Here is a 22,587-nt window from a genome sequence, read left to right on the forward strand (position 1 = left end):
CTGCCCTGGTGTGTGAGGACTGGCTCCACTCTTGTCTTATTTTATCTCAGTGACAACGCAGGACAGGAAATGGATGGATGGAGTTCTCTGTCACTGTGTTTAGTAGCTTTTCAATAATGCTGTGAACACATTTTTCATTCCTTTTGTTCCCTGTGTGCTCACTGACTTTGCCTCCTGTATTGTCTGGTTTTCCTAGTTTTTATTATTTTTTCTACCTTTTTTCTTATTTTGTTGGACAAATTCATCACCTTTTTATATAAACCTGTTTAGTTTTCTTTCAAATGTCATTTCAAATATTTTGAGACTGAAGTGTGTTTTCAGCACTAATGAATGCTGATGAAAATACTTCCTTCTCGTACTTCAGTACTTTAAGGGTGTTTTTCTGTCTCTTGTAAACAATTTTTTATATCTGGTGTTTGTTTATTAGATAAATGTAAATATTGCTGTTAATTTATTTTCTGTTTGTTATGATGACTTTTTAATAAAATCCACAATATTCTTAATTTTTGTCCTGTTGTGAATCCACATTGAGTTTATTCTTCCCATGTGACTGTAGCTACAGTTTCATGAATATTTCCTTCAATAATAGAAACTATTGTATAAACTAAACTATAAACTATAAAGTGATGTAAGTAAAGGGGAGATCTGACTATACACATGAAAAAAATGATGGAAAAAATGTGATATCAGCTTAGATGAATCTCACTTGGTTTGGTGCAGTCTCTGAGGAGGTAACAGTTACCAGTAATGATCATTCTGGTTATGATGTCATAGCACTGACACAGATCACTCCAAAATAATGTGCCTTTAAAACTAAAATTAAGTGTAACGGAAACACAAAAAATGTTGTTAGAGCAGCTGCTTCACCTCTGTTGGAACTATGGGAACAGCTCTCTCCTAAAAACAGACTGGACAATGCTCTTTCATTTCTAGCCTTTGTTCAACTTTTCTTATTTTAAATGCTGCTTTCACTTTAATTTATAAGCAGCTGTAATTTGTCTATGTTTTTTGATCCATGTGTTTGATTTGGTTTTTGTGTCACCTTCAAGTCTAAAAGTATTGATGTTTTCTGTGTAAAGAAAACGTGTTGACCACTAAACCATGAAGTAACTAGAACTTAAATATTAAAAGTACCAAGAAAAAAGGAAATGAAAAGAACAGCATCAGGTGTTCAAACATCTGCAGAGGTTTTAAATTTCTCTTCAGTCAAACAGTTTTCAGTGTTGAAGCTGCAGAAAAAAGCTGACAGGAGCTAACTTTTCTGTTTAAGAACATTGTTTGACTCTTTATCCTTTGTTTGTTTGGGTCTCACTTCCGAGAAGTACAGAGGTAACAGCGTGTTACATGAGAATGATAACAGTAGATAGCAGGCTGAGCTGGAAGTAGGTCCAACGTTAGACTTGTACTGAAACTAAATAAGTACCTCAAAATGCTAACACATAACTACAACAGAAGACATGAAGAAAAGAATATGATGGTTTCGACAATATAATTACATATAATCAATATAATATCACGACTCAATAACTACACAAATTTGTGATCACACAGTTATTGCTCTACCCTCCACAGAGCGCCACATGACAGAAATTCAGTGAATTCATTTTTGATATTTTTGTTTCCAATTCAACATGAGCCACAAAGAACAGATTTTATGATGCCATCAAAAACTGGTTCAATGTGTGAGTTTAAACCAGATATAACTGACGTTTGCTCTCAGGATGAATTCCTATTTGTTCTGATGGACCTTTGACACCTGAGCAGGAAGCACTGAGTCTCTTTTTGTGGACAATAAAACTAATAAAGTTTACATGTTGATGGTCTTGATGTTCCTGCTTCTCCTGGGAATACAGGAGGTGACGACAGGTTATCTAGGAATTTTATGTTTTTGTCTTTTATTTGTGGCAGCCTTTTTCTGCATCATTTGATCCCCAGAGAATTGCAGCCTGTTTCAGCTGCAATAAATCCCTGTAGATTATAATTATGTTATAACCTTAATGTACTTCTCATCTTATTTCCCAAACGGTCGCCAGTGTGGACTGATCTTCATGTTTTAACTGGTACAGATTTTACACTGAATATCCTTCCTGACACAAGCCTCCCATTTATTCCTGCTTGGACTGAAATAAGGAAAAGACTTTCTCATGACTCCCTGAGTCTGGGTTTGTGTCTCCTCCTGGTCTTGAACTGGGGATTGTTCATGTGTGAGGTGAATACATAAATGCATGAAACAAACAAATCCTGCATTTCATGCTAATTCCCAATAATTAGCATTTTGCATTAGAAGATGAGAAATGATGTTTATATTTTGAACTTAGCTATTTTTTTAAATTGCTCATTGCACATCTTTTTATAAGTGAACCTGCCGTCTTTCTAAACGATCCAACAGCTGTAATTGACATCAGTCAGGGGGTCTGTTTGTAATTTAGTGGCTGTAACCAAAACTTTTATTTTCGCCACAAAATACCATTTTCATTTTCATAAAGAGTTAAAACCTTTTATCGCTACAGCTTATCAAGTAAAATAATTATACACAAACTGTTTCTTACAGTGACCCACTCTTTGAAATATTTCTTTACTGCGTCTTCTCAAGTCCAAGACTTCCCAGAGTTTGTGGTTGTTGGGATTGTCACAGTTTGCCAAGGCAAGCCGTGGGGATGTGGGGGAAAGGAGGACCCAGAACGCTGGACTCTTCACTGCAAGCGGTGCGTTTATTTACAGTGCGAAAATGACAAAAAATCCCCGTCCTCTCCCTTTACTCCCGTGTCGTGTCTTCTTCCCAAAAAGTCCCCTGTTGCTCCTGTGTCTCTGCACTCCCTCTCTCTCGTTCCACACTCCTCCTGAGGAAAACAATAGAGACAACATTTAGATCACAGTCCGAACTCTTGTTTAGATGGTATTAACTTGCCTTGACCACAGTGGCTTAGTCTTGAACCAAATACTCAATTAGATGGTCAAAGGAAAATTAATCAACAGCAGGTTTGATGATTAAATCATGATGAAAGTGTTTCATCCAACTAAACTCCAAATATTTACAGGTTCCTGTTTTTTCTACAATTTCTCAGTTAATCGATTAAACTCTCATGGACACTGGAAAGGATTGGACTCAAGAGTGTGAGACTTAAAGGTTAAGAGACATTGTGTTTATTTACGGTGAAGGCAAAACAGGGTTACAAACAAAAGGAATGATTGCTAGCGTGTCCAGGGTGCCAGCACAAACAGATCCACAGATAGTTTCTCTCGAGGGAAAACTCTCTTGGAAAGTCACTCAGACAAACTCAGGATTCCTGTGCTGTACTTCTGTCGTGACCTTGTCAGTTACCTGTTAGTTACTGTTCTCAGTACTTTAACTTGTTTGTTACCGTTCCTGTTGCCACCGATTTTCAGTCCACTTCAACAATTTCAGCAAATGTGTTTGTTTGTGAGAAGCTGCCAGGAACAAATTTCTCAAAAATACAATTTAAAATGAGTTGTCTCTTTGTTATGACACAATGCGGGTGGACCACAGGAACAGAACATACAGACATGTTTTGGACTCAGTGCAGGGGGTTATACTTACAGTGACACAAACAACACAATTCTGGCGCTGTGAGGAAGTGCTTGAAAGGTCTACGGAAAAAGGAGAGTAGAGATTGGTGCCAGTGTACGGGGAAGCAAAAGCAAGGATAATACGAGGGAGGTGAGAATTGGAGAGCTTGTTTGTCACGACCTGATTATTAGTCCGGACTGACGAGGAGCTGGGTGTAGGCAGCGCATCCGGTCCAGCAGCGTGTCTGCGCTGGTCCAGACCCGCTGTCTGTCCCGGGAGGGGACAAGCATCGAAGGCGTATCAGTGTATGTGTATGCGTTTAAAATTAATACAAATCACTCCACTGAGAAACTTAACAAGGTTTTATCAACTGAATAGAAAATAAATTATACAGTGTATACCAAGGGCGTAGATTTGGTTTTGGCATTGGTGGGGACGTATGATTCAACCACCGAACCCTGCCCTGTTTCTTTTTTTTTTTTTCCTTTTTGTCTTTGCTTCTTGATAAAAAGGAGAAATATACTTGCCTACATATGCTATTCTACAGGCTTTTAAACCATTTAAAATTACAATTCATAGTTTTATATGTGATTTACATAATCTTAAATTACTATTAAACAAATGACTGACTAAGTATTTTAGGCTTTAGTTTACTTCAGCCATATTCCATATAAATCAGATATCATACAAAAATATAAATAGCTTCAAATACATGACAATAAAAGAATATGACTTTAAGGACTTAACAACATTACTTCAGTGATAGTACATGTACGGTTTTTACTAAGCTAACTACCTTTAATTTAGCAAACTCCCACCGTAAGGGTGTGTTTTGACTGATGAAACTGTGTCGTACTCAGGCTCTGACATCTGATTGCTGCCTGTTATAAGCTTTATTGTACAAGCATAAGCTAACTACAGTACAGTAACCGTGCCTTTACAGAAGCCAGGTAATCAACTGAAAGACACAAAATAAACAACCATACAACATTAACAAAACAACCCTATTAATGACAGTACAGTTTGGTAACAGTCATATTCATAGCTTTAACATGTCATTTAGTTAACACAGAAACTCACCAGCTCGGCTTCACCAGTCATAACAACAACATCAATGGAAAGAAGATCCGGTAGGTAGGATCTATGAGCGGATGTTAACGCATACTATCACAGACTAACATAAATCACTCCGTCTTAAATAAATTTGTCATTCAAAATAAACCTGGGTCTGATTAATAGCAAATCACAACACAGCAAATTGGCATGTTAAAATATAGGAAAAAACCACACAGTACACCAACATCTCTTACACATTAGCACTAAGGGAACACTGAATGACCTGCTGGGTTTTGTCCATAAAACTACTCATCTAAGATTACCACAAAGTGAAAGATCTCTCAGCAAAATTATGCAACATTTTAGGCACTATTGCCCCGATCAAATCAGTGAGCTGGGATTTTTTATTCTAAACATGAACTACTGTTACAGCAACAGACATGGACTACTGGTGCCCCACACAACAACTCAATGTCCACTATGTGAAGGAGCCAAACACATGCCTTCTCCTCTCGTTAACTGAGATAAACTGCTGGCATATTTGTTTTACATCTATACTGTCCAGTCTCTCCTGGTGGAAATGGCATATAGCAGCATTGTTTAATCTCATTTGAGTCATTGTTGACCTTAGCCATGTTTTTAGTCTTCTGAGAGCACTGAAGCTTCTTTCAGCCTCAGTACATGCGTTTTATCCTCAGATTAAAATTATTATTATGTGCTTGATGTGCCTCACCTTTGGCCCTGGCTCCTCCCCTCTGACTGCACTAGGACATATTGCCACCTGATAAAATAACACATTGATTCATGCCATATAAAAACTGAGACATGTCAATTCAGATTATTTGTCAAATATACAGTAATGAATAAATTTACATCAGCAGCCTAGCAATTGTCATGATAATAAATACTTGTTAATCTATAGCACCAAATCATCAGTCAGTCACCTGTGACCTCGCCTCTTCACCTCTGAGCTACAACATGGCAGAGCTGCCTCTGTCACCTGATAAATAACAGTGAGACAAATACATGCAGTCACACATGTGCTTCAAATACAGTCATGAACCACCAAGTCATCATCCAATTTCACCTGTGGTCTTGTATCACCATTACTCTCTGAGCTTTGTGTTGGTTCTTCTGTCACCTGACAAATAGGACATACATGACAATAAGAATAAAATGTGTAGCTGCTTCAGTGTTTCTGTCACTTTGTGCAGATCTTGACTCATCAGTAATGTTTGTAGGGTGAGTGCATTTTTAAAATTTGTGCAAACTGCACTACAAGGTGGGATATTTGCAAAATCATGACTACCTCATGATATTTTGTCTCAAAAATTAACCCTATGAATATGTCAGTGCCATTAGAATGAAATTATTGTCACCAACATTTTAACGTTAGACATATAATTTTAACAGCCTCTATAAACTAATATCCTGGCTTGCTCGAGGCTGCCGTTTTCTCTGACAGTTTGAATCAAAATCAGAAATGCTACTCTGAGACTGACTAACTAATAGAGCTGCCTGTTGTGCAGTAAGTTTCCAAAACACGTTATTCGTGGTTGAAAAACAATTTTAGACTGATGTGGGCCAAAGCCTAGCATAGCCTGTAACGTTATTATGACGGACACATTTTATGAGTGAACCTGACTTTAAGTGACTTACAGGTTTCTTTGCAAAATACTTTTTAATATCCAGGTTCTTCCTTTTTGCTACCGTCCTCCTCGCAGCGCAGGCTTGCCGCTGCTAAAACTAAACAGAGCTCCCTGAAAGGCACAGCCAATCACATTGGCCATATTTGTCACATGACGTAGGACTCCAGTAAAGATCGTAATTTAACTCTTTCTGCGCCGCTGGGTGAATGAGACGTTGACAGATCGTTTTTTTCTTTCTATCGGGTTTGTTTTTCTTTACTCGAAGAGATAAAAGTATTGGTGGGGACAATTCAATAATCGCTGGATATTGGTGGGGACATGTCCCTTCCGTCCATGCCAAATCTACGCCCTTGGTGTATACCCAACATAACATGAACTAAACCTGTCATAACAAAAAAAATTATAAAGACCAGATGAAACTAACCTTCCATTCGTGATAAACTGGTTCATATGAAGATATTTTACTTTCAGTTTCGTTGATTTAAGTGACGCTTACTCTCAGAGTAAATCCCTATTGGCTCTGATCGAGGCTAATGGTGACGTATCTCCTGGTTCTACATCTTAGCTTTAGCTTTTTCTGGACAAGCGAACGCATAAAGTCTGTTAAAGGTTTGGCTGTTTATGGTCACAATGACGAAGATGAAAAAAGAAGAAAGAAGATGGTAATACAGGGGGCAGCGGCAGGTCAGTTTGACTGTTATATTTCTGTCTTTTTATATGTCAGATTTATGTAATTTGAAAGACAAAAGGACGGACTGTTTGCTCCCCAGAAATTTCCTGTACGCTAAACATTTAGTTATAATGGATCCAAGTAGAAAATGTCAATATTTAGAAATCGATTATATTATACAGGTAATTAAATCGTCTGTTTATCTCTTCAATACCTAATAATAAACATTAAAGTTCAGATGAAGGCAAAGATTAAAACAAGACGGCTTATGTCCCAAACTATTTCATGATTTCCGGGTTTGTGACTCTGCTGTCTCTCCAAACAGTCCAACAAATAAAACATCCGTGAGGAGTCTGATGATAATCTGGTGACAATAATTAAAACGTTTATTTTAAAAACTAAGTACCATTTTAATTTTCATGAGGGTTTAAAACATTTTCACACAACATTATTATTGATAATATTATCGATAAAAGATGTTGGAATTAAAACTTTCTGTAACAATTTTAAGATTTAAAAAATCTATAAAAATAATATAAACAAAGAAGAAGCATCGATATGCTTCAATCAATTCATATAATTTGTAATATCAAAAATTGAAATGCAAAAGAGAACAACTCACTTCAGAAGTCACGCTGCATAACAAAAGCAAAACAGATTAAAAATAATACGTATTTTGTTTAACAATGAAAACAAAATAAAAATATAGTTAAATTAAAACCTATAATGAGTTCAAACCATCAATCATGAAAACTGAATTAAACCAAACTGAAGGATAAACACCAGTTTTAAAACTTTCTGTGAATAATCAGGTTCAAACTAGAATTTGAAGTTTTGAAGAAAAGAGGATCAGAAAAATTACATTAACCACTGAATATCTATTCATAAATCTATTTTGTGTTTATTGAAGGGACAGCAGGATTATTACAGGATGTCCTTAATGTGCTGCAGTTTTTCTTATTGTGTTATTTAAAAAATAAAATAATTTATTAGTCTGTGTTCCTGAGATCTCACAACATTAACTGTTTCTTACAGTGACCCACTCTCTGAAGTATTTCTACACTGCGTCCTCTCAAGTCCCAAACTTCCCAGAGTTTGTGACTGTTGGGATGGTTGATGATGTTCAGGTTGTTCATTATGACAGCAACACACAGAAAGCTGAGCCCAAACAGGACTGGGTGAAGGGTGCAGTAGATCCACAGTTCTGGGAGAGAAACGCTGGGATCACTGTGGGTGCCCAGCAGTGGTTCAAAGCCAACATTGAGACTGCAAAGGCACGCTTCAACCAAACTGGAGGTTTGTTTATATTTTCTCGTTTTTTTTACTGATATTTGCTGTTAATGTTTTCAGTGTGTTTTGTTTACAGTAGTAAACAGGTTTGCACACATTAAATGTTTCATTCAGATTACAGATTAAAATTATTAAAATAACAATTCATAATAAATGTAGAACTACAGTCTGTGAAGCTTTAATTTAATTCAACCAGAATTAATAATCATGTTTGTATGAACTGATATAATTTAACTGTTTAGTTGATCAAAATAATCAAATAATAAAGATAAATTCATGATATTTGAAGATTTGGTTTATATTTAGGATTTTTTGCCTCTGAAACCTTGATGGCTTTTTTTGCTACAATTTCTTAATAATCGATTATTCAGAAATTAATCTCCAGAAAATCAGCAGGATCTAAATAATCAGTCTGAGGTGTATTTGTTTTATTCACAATTATTGTGAACTAATATTTGACTTTTAATAAAAACAATCCTGGACTGAAACTCTCCTTCAGTGGAAGCTTCTAGAAAGACCTGAGGACAGTCTGGTGTGTAGTTTTCCCACAGGAGCAGGAGAAGCAGCGGGGAGGAACAAAGATGGACTTCTTTTGCCTGCGTACAAAACATTACCACAGTGCAGCAGTGGCTTGTGAATTTTAAGCTGTAGGATGTTTGGTTGGACAAAGAGAATCCCCACTATAATAATTAACACAGTTCAGCAGGCTACATACTGAACATGAAGGATAAAAGCAAAGTATCAATCCAGTCATGCTAGTGTTGATCCGTAACCAATACTAGTGTTGGTACCAATATCGATATTTGGATCGATCCGCCCACCTCTATCAGTGACAGCTGTGAGCATTTTCTTGACTCATGCAGGGCCTCCCCATGTTTCTCTGTCCAATCAAAGGAGTGCAGACAACACCAGCTCATCCCACATTCACTTTGTTGCCGCCTATAAGGAGGTGTTTTTGTGAGATTTTCATGGACATTCACAGCGTCCTGATTTATTGATTAGCAATTTTAATATAATTTATTAACCAAACGGGCTGGAAAAGTGTGGAATTTGAACCTAGATGGTGTGTAACTCCACATGTCCATATAAAGAAAATGTGATGATGCACCGAGGCGTTTCTCGTGGCTTTGAGAGCAGCGATGTAATAAAAGCAGGAATGACTCCTCGTGTCGGCCTCACCTGTAGACTGTCGGCTCTCATCACAGCATCAGTGGCGCTCAGGTTCCTACTCAAAGACGCTCACAGATCTCTGTGCTACACATCCAATAATATCATTAACATGAATGTTTTAATATTTTTAGTGCAAAATCTGATCTGGTCACAGCGCTGAAAAACACCAAAAGTGTCCCAGCATGGAGTCAAATTCAAGGTCTGAATGATCGTTGTAGGGGCGATCGTGGCTCAAGAGTTGGGAGTTCGCCTTGTAATCGGAAGGTTGCTGGTTCGAGCCCCGGCTTGGACAGTCTCGGTCATTGTGTTCTTGGGCAAGACACTTCACCCGTTGCCTGGTGGTGGTCAGAGGCCCCTGTGGTGCCAGTGTCTGGCAACCTTGCATCTGTCAGCGGCTGTGGCTACAATGTAGCTTGCCATCACCAGTGTGTGAATGGGTGGATGACTGGTTCTGTAAAGCGAATACAGGCCATTTATTTCAGTCCTCTGCTCTTAGTAAATGTAATGAAAATGAAAACATGGTTGTAAAATCTTAGAGGAACCTTTTTCACCTTTTTGTCAGGTCACATCACAAGAAATTAACTGATTTATCAAAAAGTATTTCTTGCATAATCATCAATGATGACATGAAGCATTTGCTGGAGCCTGAAATACTGTAAGTAGAACTCCAGATTAGATTAACATCACATGATCATGTTAAACAGAGACACCTCTAGAAAAACCTCAGGACAGTCTGGTGTTTAGTTTCTCACAGGAAGGATTTTGTTGGACTGATAACGGCTGCAGAGTTTCAGAGGATGGAAACTTAAACCCAGAATCAGGATTTGTGTCGGCTGCTCAGGACTCAGCTTAGTGTGTTTGTCTGATCCTGCAGCTCACAGGAAGTTGCTCCACCTACAACAGCAGAGATAAACTGTGCAGTGATATCTCTGCAGGCAGGACGTAGATGTGCTAACGGGAGAAAATGAATTCTGTTTTTTCCAGTGTCTTTTTCTAAAATCTACATTGTTAATGATTATTGGTTTTAAAAATCTTCCACTGAGACAAAAGCAGCCATAAATGTAGATCCTCTATATGTTGATCACGTCTCTGTGTCAGTGTAAGACTTTTGTGCAGTCTCTCTCTGGTTCACTGCAGTCTTTGTCTCTGTGTTTCTGTCAGGTGTTCACATTGTCCAGTGGATGTACGGCTGTGAATGGGATGAAGAAACAGGTGAAGTGAATGGATATTTCCAAGAAGGTTATGATGGAGAGGACTTCATAAGCTTTGACCTGAAGACAGAGACATGGGTTGCTGCAAAACAACAGGCTGTTCTGACAAGGATGGAGTTGGACAGGAACAAAGCTCAGTATAAGAACTACCTCACCCAGATTTGTCCTGAGTGGCTGAAGAAGTATGTGAACTATGGGAGGAGCTCTCTGATGAAAACAGGTAAAATCTATGACCAGAATTAGATTGTTAACCAAAAGTTATATGTCTCAGTTTATTACTTAATATGATATTAAATTAACCTTTTCATGCATGAATTATGAAAACCTCAATCAGGGCTTTTTTTTTCTTGAGTATTTTTATTCATCTTAAGGCACGAAAAAAAGATTTTTGAACTTCTTTTTTTTAAACATGTACTTTTCATTTTCAAAGAGTATTTTTACATGTCCACTTAGTTGTACAACAAACATTTTGACTTATGAATTTGACAAATGAATAATTGATATACACTGTGTAAAAACTATAACATAACAAAAATAGATTTTTAAATATATTTTAAAAATATTTTATAACAGTATAACAATATATGTAACAATTATAACCCTGCAAGGCATGGAGTGACACATCAGTGTCCAATGTAGTGGTTTATGTGCAAGTTTACCATCAACACTGACACAAATACAAGAAAACAGCCTTTGAATAGTTGTGCACTGTAGTGACCCCTATGTGTGAAAGGGTTAATATAATTGCACTTCGCGTGGCATTTTGACACATTTTTTAAATGTAATTTAATTTTATAAACTACATCACATCAAAAGAAATTGGTATGGTTTTATTATTATTATTATTAATAATAATAATAATAATAATAATAATAATAATAATAATAATAATAATAATTAATAATACTCTTTTAAAGTTGCTCCTGGTCATCATAGGAGATCATCTTCCACAGTTTTAGCTCTGATATACTCATTTCTAATCCTGTCCATCCTTCTCACTCCTTATGATAATTTTAATATCATCAGTTCTGTCTCCTGTATTTGTCTCAGTGCCACCATCCTCAGATATTAAATCACAGCAGGTCTCACTGCCATCTTGTAAACTTTCCTTTCCACTCTTGCTCCTCTCCATCCACTCCACCTTGTCTGCACTCTCTTCTTCACGTCTCGTCTGCACTGTGCACCTCTCCAGCTCAAATAAAAGTAATAGTAATAATACAGAAAGAATGAACTGTTTGTCTTTACTCCACAGTTCTTCCCTCAGTGTCTCTCCTCCAGAAGTCTTCGTCCTCTCCAGTCACCTGCCACGCTACAGGTTTCTATCCTAACAGAGCTGAGATGATGTGGAGGAAAGATGGAGTGGAGCTTCATGAGGGTGTGAGCAAAGGAGAGATTCTCACCAACAATGATGAGACCTTCCAGATGAGTGTTGACCTGGATCTTTCATCAGTCAAACCTGAAGACTGGGACAGCTACAGATGTGTGTTTCAGCTCTCTGGTGTGAACGAGGACATCGTCACCAGACTGGACAAAGCAGTGATCAGAACCAATGAGTGTAAGACAGGAATCAGAAGTGATTAAAGTGAAAAATATAAATGTTAGGAGTCCTGCAGTTCATGTGGTTTTATCTGTTAAGTTCCTCTTCAGTCTGTAACACTGATATATTATAGAAACATACATGGATCATTGTGTGAGTGCTAGCTTCCTAAAAATATTTTTCCCCATTAAATGTTTTGAAAGTGCTGTAAAGCAGATATTTTTATCTAGCATAGCTCTTTATTGTTGTCCATTCACTGTTTACTGAGCTTTGATGAATACAGAACCTCATCAACATACTTTTTTGTTGAGCTTTGTATTTAAATATTTCTTTACTTTTGTGCTTATAGAGACAAAGTTTGAAAGCCTGTGATATGCTAAAGTGGATTCTGTGTTTGTCGTGCAGCTGCTGGTCTTTTATTTTCTTAATATTTTTTCCATTATTTTTATCTAGTTGAAACTGATAATTCTATTTACTGCTTCAGGTAGTGATTTGTTTGTTGTTGTTGATTTACAGGATCTACAGGAAATAATCTCACCATCATCATTGCCATTGTTGCTGTGGTTGCTGTCCTTGGCGCTGTGATTGGAATCGTTGTCTACAAACTGAAAACAAGTGAGAGACAAAAACTGAAATAAAATCATTTTTAGTTAATGCTCTTATACAAAAGTGTATAAGTAGCACAGGCACGGTGTCATGGAAATATGAATTACATTATAATATGACAAAAGAAACGCATAAAATATTATAACTATAAGAGTTTATTTTCTCTTTTATTTCAGGCAAATGCTTACAGCCTCGTAAGTAAAACTAGTGTCTGTTTTCTCTTATATCTTAAACATTCTGTAGATCACAAAGTATTTTTCTGTATTTTATGGTAAATAACTTTTTCAGGACTGTTTCTAAACAAATGTAAGTTCAGACAGGATGTGGACTAAAACGTGTTTCTGACCTTTTACAGCTATGAAGGATCCTGCGGTCAAGGAGCCACTGAATCCTGCTCCAAAAGTCTAAAGGACAAACAACCTTGCATACAGTGAGTTACTTCACTTTAAACAAAGCTGTTAAACTGTTTCTTTATTTCTGTAAACTGCTGCAACACACTGTAACTCCACCAACACTTTCAGTTACTTTTCATCAAAAGTGTCTAAAAGTTAAATTATAGTAAGTTATATTATTAAAAGGAAGACTCTTTTCTGAAAAATTCACATCTGTTTGCCAGTTAAACTTTAAAGTTTTATCAAGTACAAACAGTGACAGCACAACATTAATGAACTATTTATTAACTAATGTATAATAAAACTGTGCCAGATTAAAACAAATGTTTATGCTCACAAAGTTTTCTAATCAAATATTTGACTGAACCAGAGTTCCTTTATGTGTAAATGATTTTTATCAGTAAATATGTAGCAGATATTTATTCTAAATTACTGTTTTAACAAAATCTTAATGTTGTTTAATTTTTGTCTGCAGGTTTATGGAGATATATTGCATTCAAAAAAGAGACATTGTCACATGATCAGTGGCGGTCCTAGCCTGTTTGGCGCCCCGGGCAAACACTCCCTGTGGCTGATGACGGGGCAGCATGAATACGAGCATTTTTTTTTTTTTTTTTGCAGATGCCCGTGATGCCGCCCCCACCATTATGCCGCCCCGGGCAACCGCCCATGTCGCCCGTATCAAAAACCGCTACTGCTCAGTGATAAAGGAATCATAATAATATATTTCTAAATCTTGTACGTTTACTTAAAATTTGATTTAAAAGACAAACTTGTGTTGAATTCCAGGAGACCTTAAAAGATTTTACTTTGTCTGATTTATTTCTTAATTAATGAAGATTATGTTTATTCTCTGTTGTTTGATTTAAGACAAGTTTTGAGTGTTTTTGATTTTAGAGTTTAGTTCAAGTTGAGATTCTGGAGGTTTGTGTGGGTTATGTTTTTAACACATTGGTGGGTTTGTTTCTGTTTATATATCAGTAAAACTGCATTGCTCTTTCTCTCCTTTTTGTACTTTTGCTTTTCAATAAAGTCCCAAATAATCCAAATTTCTGTGACTTTTTTAAAAATAAGGTGTACACTCGGCTAAGGTTTCATGAATACAGCCCAAATATTAATGGATTAGCTACAATTTAACTTGTGATAGTAGCTCAGTAAGCTTAGGTGTAATGATGCCAGCTCCAGTCCATTAAGTGTCCTTGTGACAAAAGCATTGTGTGTGTGTTGTATTGTGGTTCGATGTTTGCTTTTGTGGATGTTTATTTTTTTCATTTGGTTTACCAACACTAGACTTGACAATTTGCATATGATGAAGGAACTGACCTCACAGCCCAGTGTTCATTCAGTGGACTGGTTTCAGCTATTGTGCAAATGTACTGTTTATAAGGTTGGAGAAACCTGCAGTCAGCTGAGACTGAAGAAGTCACTTGGATGAGTGACGAAATGTTTCTCCCACTGAAAACTCTACGTCCAGATGAACAGAATCAACCTTTTGGGAACACCACACTTTATAGACTTGTGCTATTCCAGAATGGTCGCCTGAATCAGGTAGAGTATAAAAGGAAGCCAGCTGCTTTTAGAGGGGTTTGATGTTCAGTAATGACTCTGGATTCGTGATTACTAGCAAGCTTTGTTTACTGCGTAACTGAGCAGACATTACATGTAAGCAACTTCACTCCCGGGGGGGCAGGTCCCACCTTCGCGCTGTCTCATTGCGTGCGTGCGCAGCGTACTGCTCGGAACAGGTATATGAGAGCAGCATTAACGAACAATATTAGTCAGATGTTCTACAAGAGGGGTTGGGTTCTTTAGGGTGTTGGCACAAACTCAGACTTTATTTACTAAAGACTACCAGTTGATGGCAAAATTTAATTCCAGTCTGATGCCACTTTGTTTGAACTGACACATGACCGCCAGCCAGCTTGACAGAGTTTAAAAGAACTGTTAATGCAGAGATTTTGAAATGATGTTTTCCAAACATTAATAATCAAGGCTTCTTAAAACCAAATGGTGTTACATCTATAGCCACTGTTTGGTGTTTTAACAGTGTAAGGCTTGAGATGCTCTCAGCTACATGTCTCAGATTATTTTAGTAGGCTGATAGTTTAGCAGAAGATCTAAACTTTAAGCCAGTAGAGCCACAGTATGAATAAATATGATTGTAAACAAAAAGCAAACTGATAACAATTTAATGATTCAGATTTAGTCCTGTGAAGTTTACATTTATATGTATTTATGCTTTACATTTATATCACATATATAATTCATTCAGAAACAGACTTTGCACATTCAAAACATGAGAGGACAATAAGTGCTGCGAAATTATTTATATTTTGAGCTAAATGCTCCTTCGTCCTACAAGCAAAACTAATTTCCATGTGCTCTGAACTCCAATGTGAGATTTAAAAGGTGTTTCTTTCAAAATTGTAGTAATATGTTTAATGTTAGTAAAACTGTCAGGTTAGATTAGTATGTGTTTCTGAGTTTAAGGCTGAGGTCCAGGAGAAACTAAATCCAAAAGCTGAATGACAAAAAACCCTGAGCACAGTGAGCTGCACCAAAGCTTTAAAAAAAATCATTCTTAAAGCACTGGAAAACATTTTTACTCTTATTTTTAGTGTCTGTAAACTCTAAATTGTTCTGGCTAACAACATCTTTTGCAACAAAAAAGCAGCTATATTAGAAATTAAAACATTTATTATAATAAAATTTATTTATTTGTACTCTGAAAGAAACTTTTTAAAATTATTTAAGAAAAAATTTCTGTAGATAAATCTACATTATGCTTAAATGTTGAAGTATCCAAAGATGATGACCTTGCCTGGAACAATATTTTAATATTTAAGGAAAAGAAACTAAAAATTTACAAAATTAGAAAGTACTTTATATTCTGAGGTCTCATTTCTCATCTCACATGACTTAATTCAAACACTTTTCATCCAGAATGTCAGGAAGTGTAATAATGTGTCAGTGCTTACTGACAAAACTCTCTGTAAAACCACTCGGGTCAGTTCTGATTGGATAGGATTTTTCAGCCTGAGGTCACTATAAAAAAAAAGCAAAATCTGTGTCTGCTTTAGTACTACATATAGAGCTCGCTTCTTGGTTTAACTCCATCCCAGTGTATTTCTTAGATGCAACAAACTGGGATTAATAAAAAATCAAACCAACAATAAATGTAAATGCCTGATTTTGCTGTCTGTCTAAGTTTATCTGTGGTAAAGATGTGATATTAGCTGTTAGTACAGTGGTATGCAAAAGTTTGGGCACCCCTGATAATTTCCATGATTTTTCTTCATAAATCTTTGGTTGTTTGGATCAGCAATTTCAGTTAAATATATCATACAGCAGACAAACATAATGATATTTGAGAAGTGAAAAGACGTTTATAGGATTTACAGAAAGTGTGCAATAGTTACTTAAACTAAATTAGGCAGGTGTATAAATTTGGGCACCCCAACAGAAATATTACATCAATATTTAGTAGATCCTCCTTTTGCAGAAATAACAGCCTCTAAATGCTTCCTATAGCTTCCAATGAGAGTCTGGATTCTACAAAACATCTCCAGTTCAGTCAGGTTTGATGGTTTCCCAGCATGGACAGTCCGCTTTAAGTCACACCATAGATTTTCAATAATATTCAGGTCTGGGGACTGAGATGGTCGTTCCAGAACATTGTCCTTGTTCCTCTGCATGAATGCCTTAGTAGACTTTGAGCAGTGTTTAGGGTTGTTGTCTTGTTGAAATATCCAGCCCTGGCCAAACTTCAACTTTGTGACTGATTCTTGAACATTGTTCTCAAGAATCTGCTGATACTGACTGGAATCTATGCGACCCTCAACTTTAACAAGATTCCCAGTAACTGCACTGGACACACAGCCCCACAGCATGATGGAACCGTCACCACATTTTACTGTGGGTAGTGTGAGATTATTATATTATGCTATGCCACGTCATACCCCTAATTAAAGATTGTGAAATTATTATGTAGTTTTAGTTTGCATTATTCTCCTGACTTAGAAGAAGGTGATAACTATTACAGTTATTAAACTGATTTGCATTACATTAGATTGCTGATTTATTGTGAATGAATGATATTGTTTTATGATGCATTATACTGCTGAGTTATAATAAATACTGTTTTCAGAGAGTCATGGCCTTCTTTGTCTGATTAGAAGAGAACAGAGCATACCGGAGAGGTTTTCTGCCCCATCCCATCAGGAGGAGATAAAACAGGGAGCCAACCGCCTCTTGTTATGTCTAAATAACTCAATTTTAGTTTCATCAGTCTACAGCACCTTATTCCAAAACGAAGCTGGCTTGTCCAAATGTGCTTTAGCAAACCTCAAACGACTCTGTTTGTGGCATGTGCACAGAAAAGGCTTCTTCTGCATTACTCTCCCATACAGCATCTCCTTGTGCAAAGTGCGCTGAATAGTTGAACGATGCACAGTGACTCCATCTGCAGCAGGATGATGTTGCAGGTCTTTGGAGCTGGTCTGTGGGTTGACTGTGACTGTTCTCACCATCCTTTGCCTCTGCTTATCTAAGATTTTACTTGACCTGTCACTTCGGGCCTTAACTAGAACTGTGCCTGTGGTCTTCCATTTCCTCACTATGTTCCTCACAGTGGAAGCTAACAGCTGAAATCTCAGAGATAGCTTTTTGTATCCTTCCCCTAAACCATGATGTTGAACAATCCTTGTTTTCAGGTCATTTGAGAGTTGTTTTGAGGCTCCCATGTTGCCACTCTTCAGAGAAGATGCAAAGAGGAGAAAAACTTGCAATTGGCCGCCATAAATACCCTCTCTCATGATTGGATTCACCAAACAAACTTTGTGTATGTAGGTCAAGGGTCAATGAGCTTACCAAACAAACTTTGTGTTCCAATAATTAGCGCTAAAGGTATTTAAATCAATAAAACAATAAGGGTGCCCAAATTTATGTACCTGCCTAATTCTGTTTAAGTAACTATTGCACACTTTCTGTAAATCCTAAAAACTTCATTTCACTTCTCAAATATAATTGTGTTATTATGCTGTATGATATATTTAACTGAAATTGCTGATCCAAACAACCAAAGATTTATGAAGAAAAATCATGGAAGTGATCAGGGATGCCCAAACCTTTGCATACCACTGTATGTGACTGTCCTAGATTTCACTCTGTCGACTGCAGTCTGTGTCCCACAGAGACCAGTTGTGAATAGGATGGTGTGAGTGAAGAACTTAACAGTTATGATCAGTCTATGACAGAGAAGACTATATCACTACATGCAAATACTAATAACTCAAGAACAGCAGGCCTTTGAAAGTAAAACGAAGAGTGACAGTAACAAAGCTTTGTTAGAGCAGCTACTTCACCCAGGAGTGGCAAAAATATCTGGAACATATGAGGAGTTATCTGCTAAAAATAGGTTAGATCAGATGCTGATGTACATTCATTTTGCAGATCTGCCCTTTGTTCACTCTCTGTTGTGTTGAATGCTTCATCCACTTTACAAGTAGCTATAATATGCTAGTTCATTATCTGTTTATTTAAAACACCTTTGGTGGCTTTGTCCTTAAAAATAAGAGCAATTTGACAGAAATCACACCGGATATGATTCAATTCAATTTTCAATTCAATTTTATTTATATAGCGCCAAATCACAACAAAAGTCGCCTCAAGGTGCTTTATATTGTACAGTAGATCGCACAATAATAAATACAGAGAAAACCTAACAATCATATGACCCCTATGAGCAAGCACTTTGGCAACAGTGGGAAGGAAAACTCCCTTTAACAGGAAGGAACCTCCGGCAGAACCAGGCTCAGGGAGGGGCGGGGCCATCTGCTGCGACCGGTTGGGGTGAAAGAAGGAAAACAGGATAAAAGACATGCTGTGGAAGAGAGACAGAGGTTAATAACAGATATGATTTGATGCAGAGAGGTCTATTAACACATAGTGAGTGACAAAGGTGACTGGAAAGGAAAAACTCAATGCATCATGGGAATCCCGGCAGCTCACGTCTATTGCAGCATAACTAAGGGAGGATTCAGGGTCACCTGGTCCAGCCCTAACTATATGCTTTAGCAAAAAGGAAAGTTTGAAGCCTAATCTTGAAAGTAGAGATAGTGTCTGTCTCCCGAATCCAAACTGGAAGCTGGTTCCACAGAAGAGGGGCCTGAAAACTGAAGGCTCTCCCTCCCATTCTACTTTTAAATACTCTAGGAACAGCAAGTAAGCCTGCAGAGCGAGAGCGAAGTGCTCTAATAGGGTGATATGGCACTACAAGGTCATTAAGATAAGATGGGGCCTGATTATTTAAGACCTCAATTCTATTTAAGAATTCAATTCTGGATTTAACAGGAAGTCAATGAAGGGAAGCCAAAACAGGAGAAATATGCTCTCTCTTCCTAGTCCCTGTCAGTACTCTTGCTGCAGCATTTTGGATTAGCTGAAGGCTTTTCAGCGAGTTTTTAGGACATCCTGATAATAGTGAATTACAGTAGTCCAGCCTGGAAGTAATAAATGCATGAACTGGTTTTTCAGCGTCACTCTGAGACAGGATATTTCTAATTTTAGAGATGTTGCGCAAATGGAAGAAAGCAGTCCTGCATATTTGTTTAATATGTGCATTGAAGGACATGTCCTGGTCAAAAATGACTCCAAGGTTTCTCACAGCATTACTGGAGGCCAAGGTAATGCCATCCAGAGTAAGAATCTGCTTAGATACCATATTTCTAAGATTTTCAGGGCCGAGTACAATAACCTCAGTTTTATCTGAATTAAGAAGCAGAAAGTTAGCGGCCATCCAGGTCTTTATGTCTTTAAGACATTCCTGCAGTTTAACTAATTGGTGTGTGTTACCTGGCTTCATGGATAGATAGAGCTGCGTGTCATCTGCATAGCAGTGAAAATTTATGCTATGTCTTCTAATGATGCTGCCTAAGGGAAGCATGTATAATGTAAACAGAATTGGTCCTAGCACTGAACCCTGTGGAACTCCATAATTGACCTTAGTGTGTGAAGAGGACTCTCCATTTACATGCACAAATTGGAGTCTATTAGATAGATATGATACAAACCACTGCAGTGCAGTACCTGTAATACCTACAGCATGTTCTAATCGCTCTAATAGGATATTATGGTCAACAGTATCAAACGCAGCACTGAGGTCTAGCAGGACAAGCACAGAGATGAGTCCACTGTCAGAGGCCATAAGAAGATCATTTGTAACCTTCACTAAAGCTGTTTCTGTGCTGTGATGAGCTCTGAAACCTGACTGAAACTCTTCAAATAAGCCATTCCTCTGCAGATGATCTGTTAGCTGTTTGACAACTACTCTTTCAAGGATTTTTGATATAAAAGGAAGGTTGGAGATTGGCCTATAATTAGCTAAGACTGCTGGGTCTAGAGATGGCTTTTAAGTAAAGGTTTAACTACAGCCAGCTTGAAGGCCTGTGGTACATAGCCGATTATTAGAGATAGGTTGATCATATTTAAGATTGAAGCATTAATTAATGGCAGGACTTCTTTGAGCAGTTTTGTAGGAATGGGGTCTAAAAGACACGTTGATGGTTTGGAGGAATTAATTATTGAAATTAACTCAGAAAGATCAATTGGAGAAAAGAGTCTAACTTAACATCAATGGTACTGAGAGTAGCTGTAGATAATATTACATCTGTGGGATGATTATTGGTAATTTTTTCTCTAATGATAAAAATTTTATTTGTGAAGAAGTTCATGAAGTCATTACTAGTTAACGTTAAAGGGATTGTTGGCTCAGTAGAGCTCTGACTTTTTGTCAGCCTGGCTACAGTGCTGAAGAGAAACCTGAGGTTGTTCTTATTTTCTTCAATCAGTGACGAATAGTAAGATGTTCTGGCTTTGCGGAGGGCTTTCTTATAAAGCAGCAAACTCTTTCTCCAGGCTAAATGATGATCCTCTAAATTTGTGACACGCCATTTCCTCTCCAGCTTACGAGTTATCTGCTTTAGGCTACGTGTTTGAGAATTATACCACGGAGTCAGGTACTCGGATTTGAGGCCTTAGTTTTCACAGGAGCTACAGTATCCAGAGTAAATGCGTAGTGAGGAGGTAAAATTATTAACAAGATAATCGACCTCTGTTGGAGTAGCGTTCAGATAGCTGCTCTGCTCTATGTTGGTACAGGGCATTGAAGATGATAACAGTGGGTGGATTATATTCTTAAACTTAGTTACAGCACTTTCAGAAAGACATCTACTTTGATAAAGTCTACTCTCCACTGCTGTGTAATCAATTATTGTAAATGTAAATGTTATCAGGAAATGATCAGACAGCAGAGGGTTTTCAGGAAACACTGTTAAATGTTCAGTTTCTATGTCATATGTTAAAATGAGATCTAGAGTGTGATTAAAGTGGTGGGTGGGTTCTTTTACATTTTGAGAGAAGCCAATTGAGTCTAATAACAGATTAAATGCGATGTTGAGGCTGTCATTTTTAGCATCTACATGGATGTTAAAATCACCCACAATAATTATTTTATCTGAGCTGAGCACTAAATCAGATAAAAAGTCTGAGAAATCAGAGAGAAACTCTGTGTAAGGCCCAGGTGGACGATAGATGATAACAAGTAAGACTGGTTTCTGAGTTTTACAGCTGGGTTGGACAAGGCTAAGCATCAGGCTTTCAAATGAATTAAAAGTCTGTCTTGGTCTTTCGTTAATTAATAGACTGGTGTGAAAATTGCTGCCACACCGCCCCCTCGGCCTGTGCTTCGAGGTTTCTGGTAGTTAGAATGACTCGGGGTGTTGATTCATTTAAACTAACATAATCATCCTGCTGCAACCAGGTTTCTGTAAGGCAGAGTAAATCGATTTGTTGATCAATTATTAAGTCATGTACTAACAGAGACTTGGAGGAGAGAGACCTAATATTTAATAATCCACATTTCACTGTTTTACTCTTTGGTTCAGATGTGGATACTGTATTGTTCTTTCTTTTGTGATTTTTATGTTTAAGTTGTTTATTGCTGGTTTTTGGTTTGTTTTTTGTCTGTTTGGGAGCTGACACAGTCTCAATGGAGATGGGTTTTGGGGGTAGCAGGAGGAGAGAAGCTGCAGAGAGGCGTGTAAGACTGCATCTCTGCTTCCTGGTCCCAACTCTGGATAGTCATATTTTGGGGGTTTAATAAATTGGTCCATATTTCTAGAAATGAGAGCTGCTCCATCCAAAGTGGGATGGATGCCGTCTCTCCTAACAAGACCAGGTTTCCTCCAGAAGGTTTGCCAATTATCTATGAAGCCCACATCGTTTCTGGGACACCACTCAGACAGCCAGCAATTTAAGAAGAACATGCAGCTAAACATGTCACTCCTGGTCTGATTGGGAGGGACCAGAGAAAACTACAGAGTCCGACATTGTTTTGGCAAAGTTACACACCGATTCAATATTGATTTTAGTGACCTCCGATTGGCGTAACGGGTGTCATTACTGCCGGCGTGAATTATG

General features: G+C 37.4%; 1 protein-coding gene and 2 long non-coding RNA genes across 4 annotated transcripts in view; 2 read left to right on the forward strand and 1 right to left on the reverse strand.

Moving 5' to 3' along the window:
* Positions 1 to 2,157: 2,157 nt before the first annotated feature.
* Positions 2,158 to 3,798, reverse strand: LOC120435673. Its single transcript, XR_005609819.1, has 3 exons — positions 3,710 to 3,798; positions 3,560 to 3,609; positions 2,158 to 2,840 (listed from the first exon to the last, which is right to left on the reverse strand). It is a non-coding gene; the product is annotated as an uncharacterized LOC120435673 (long non-coding RNA).
* A 2,989-nt stretch (positions 3,799 to 6,787) lies between these two features.
* Positions 6,788 to 22,587, forward strand: part of LOC116309268 (class I histocompatibility antigen, F10 alpha chain-like) — a 263,890-nt gene continuing 248,090 nt past the window's right edge. The window contains exons 1-4 of one of the 2 annotated variants that reach the window (XM_039605494.1): positions 6,788 to 6,918; positions 7,940 to 8,200; positions 10,526 to 10,795; positions 11,828 to 12,171. In XM_039605494.1, coding sequence (XP_039461428.1) covers positions 6,894 to 6,918; positions 7,940 to 8,200; positions 10,526 to 10,795; positions 11,828 to 12,156 — 885 coding nt within the window. In that variant the 5' untranslated portion in view covers positions 6,788 to 6,893 and the 3' untranslated portion in view covers positions 12,157 to 12,171. Of the gene's footprint in view, positions 6,919 to 7,939; positions 8,201 to 10,525; positions 10,796 to 11,827; positions 12,172 to 22,587 lie in introns of those variants that run through there. The other variant, XM_039605493.1, reaches the window with a different exon arrangement.
* On the forward strand, positions 12,778 to 14,174 carry LOC120435668. The gene is made up of 3 exons (XR_005609813.1): positions 12,778 to 12,912; positions 13,074 to 13,148; positions 13,586 to 14,174. It is a non-coding gene; the product is annotated as an uncharacterized LOC120435668 (long non-coding RNA).

This window comes from Oreochromis aureus, linkage group 22 (assembly GCF_013358895.1).
Source record: "Oreochromis aureus strain Israel breed Guangdong linkage group 22, ZZ_aureus, whole genome shotgun sequence".
NCBI classification, from domain to species: domain Eukaryota; kingdom Metazoa; phylum Chordata; class Actinopteri; order Cichliformes; family Cichlidae; genus Oreochromis; species Oreochromis aureus.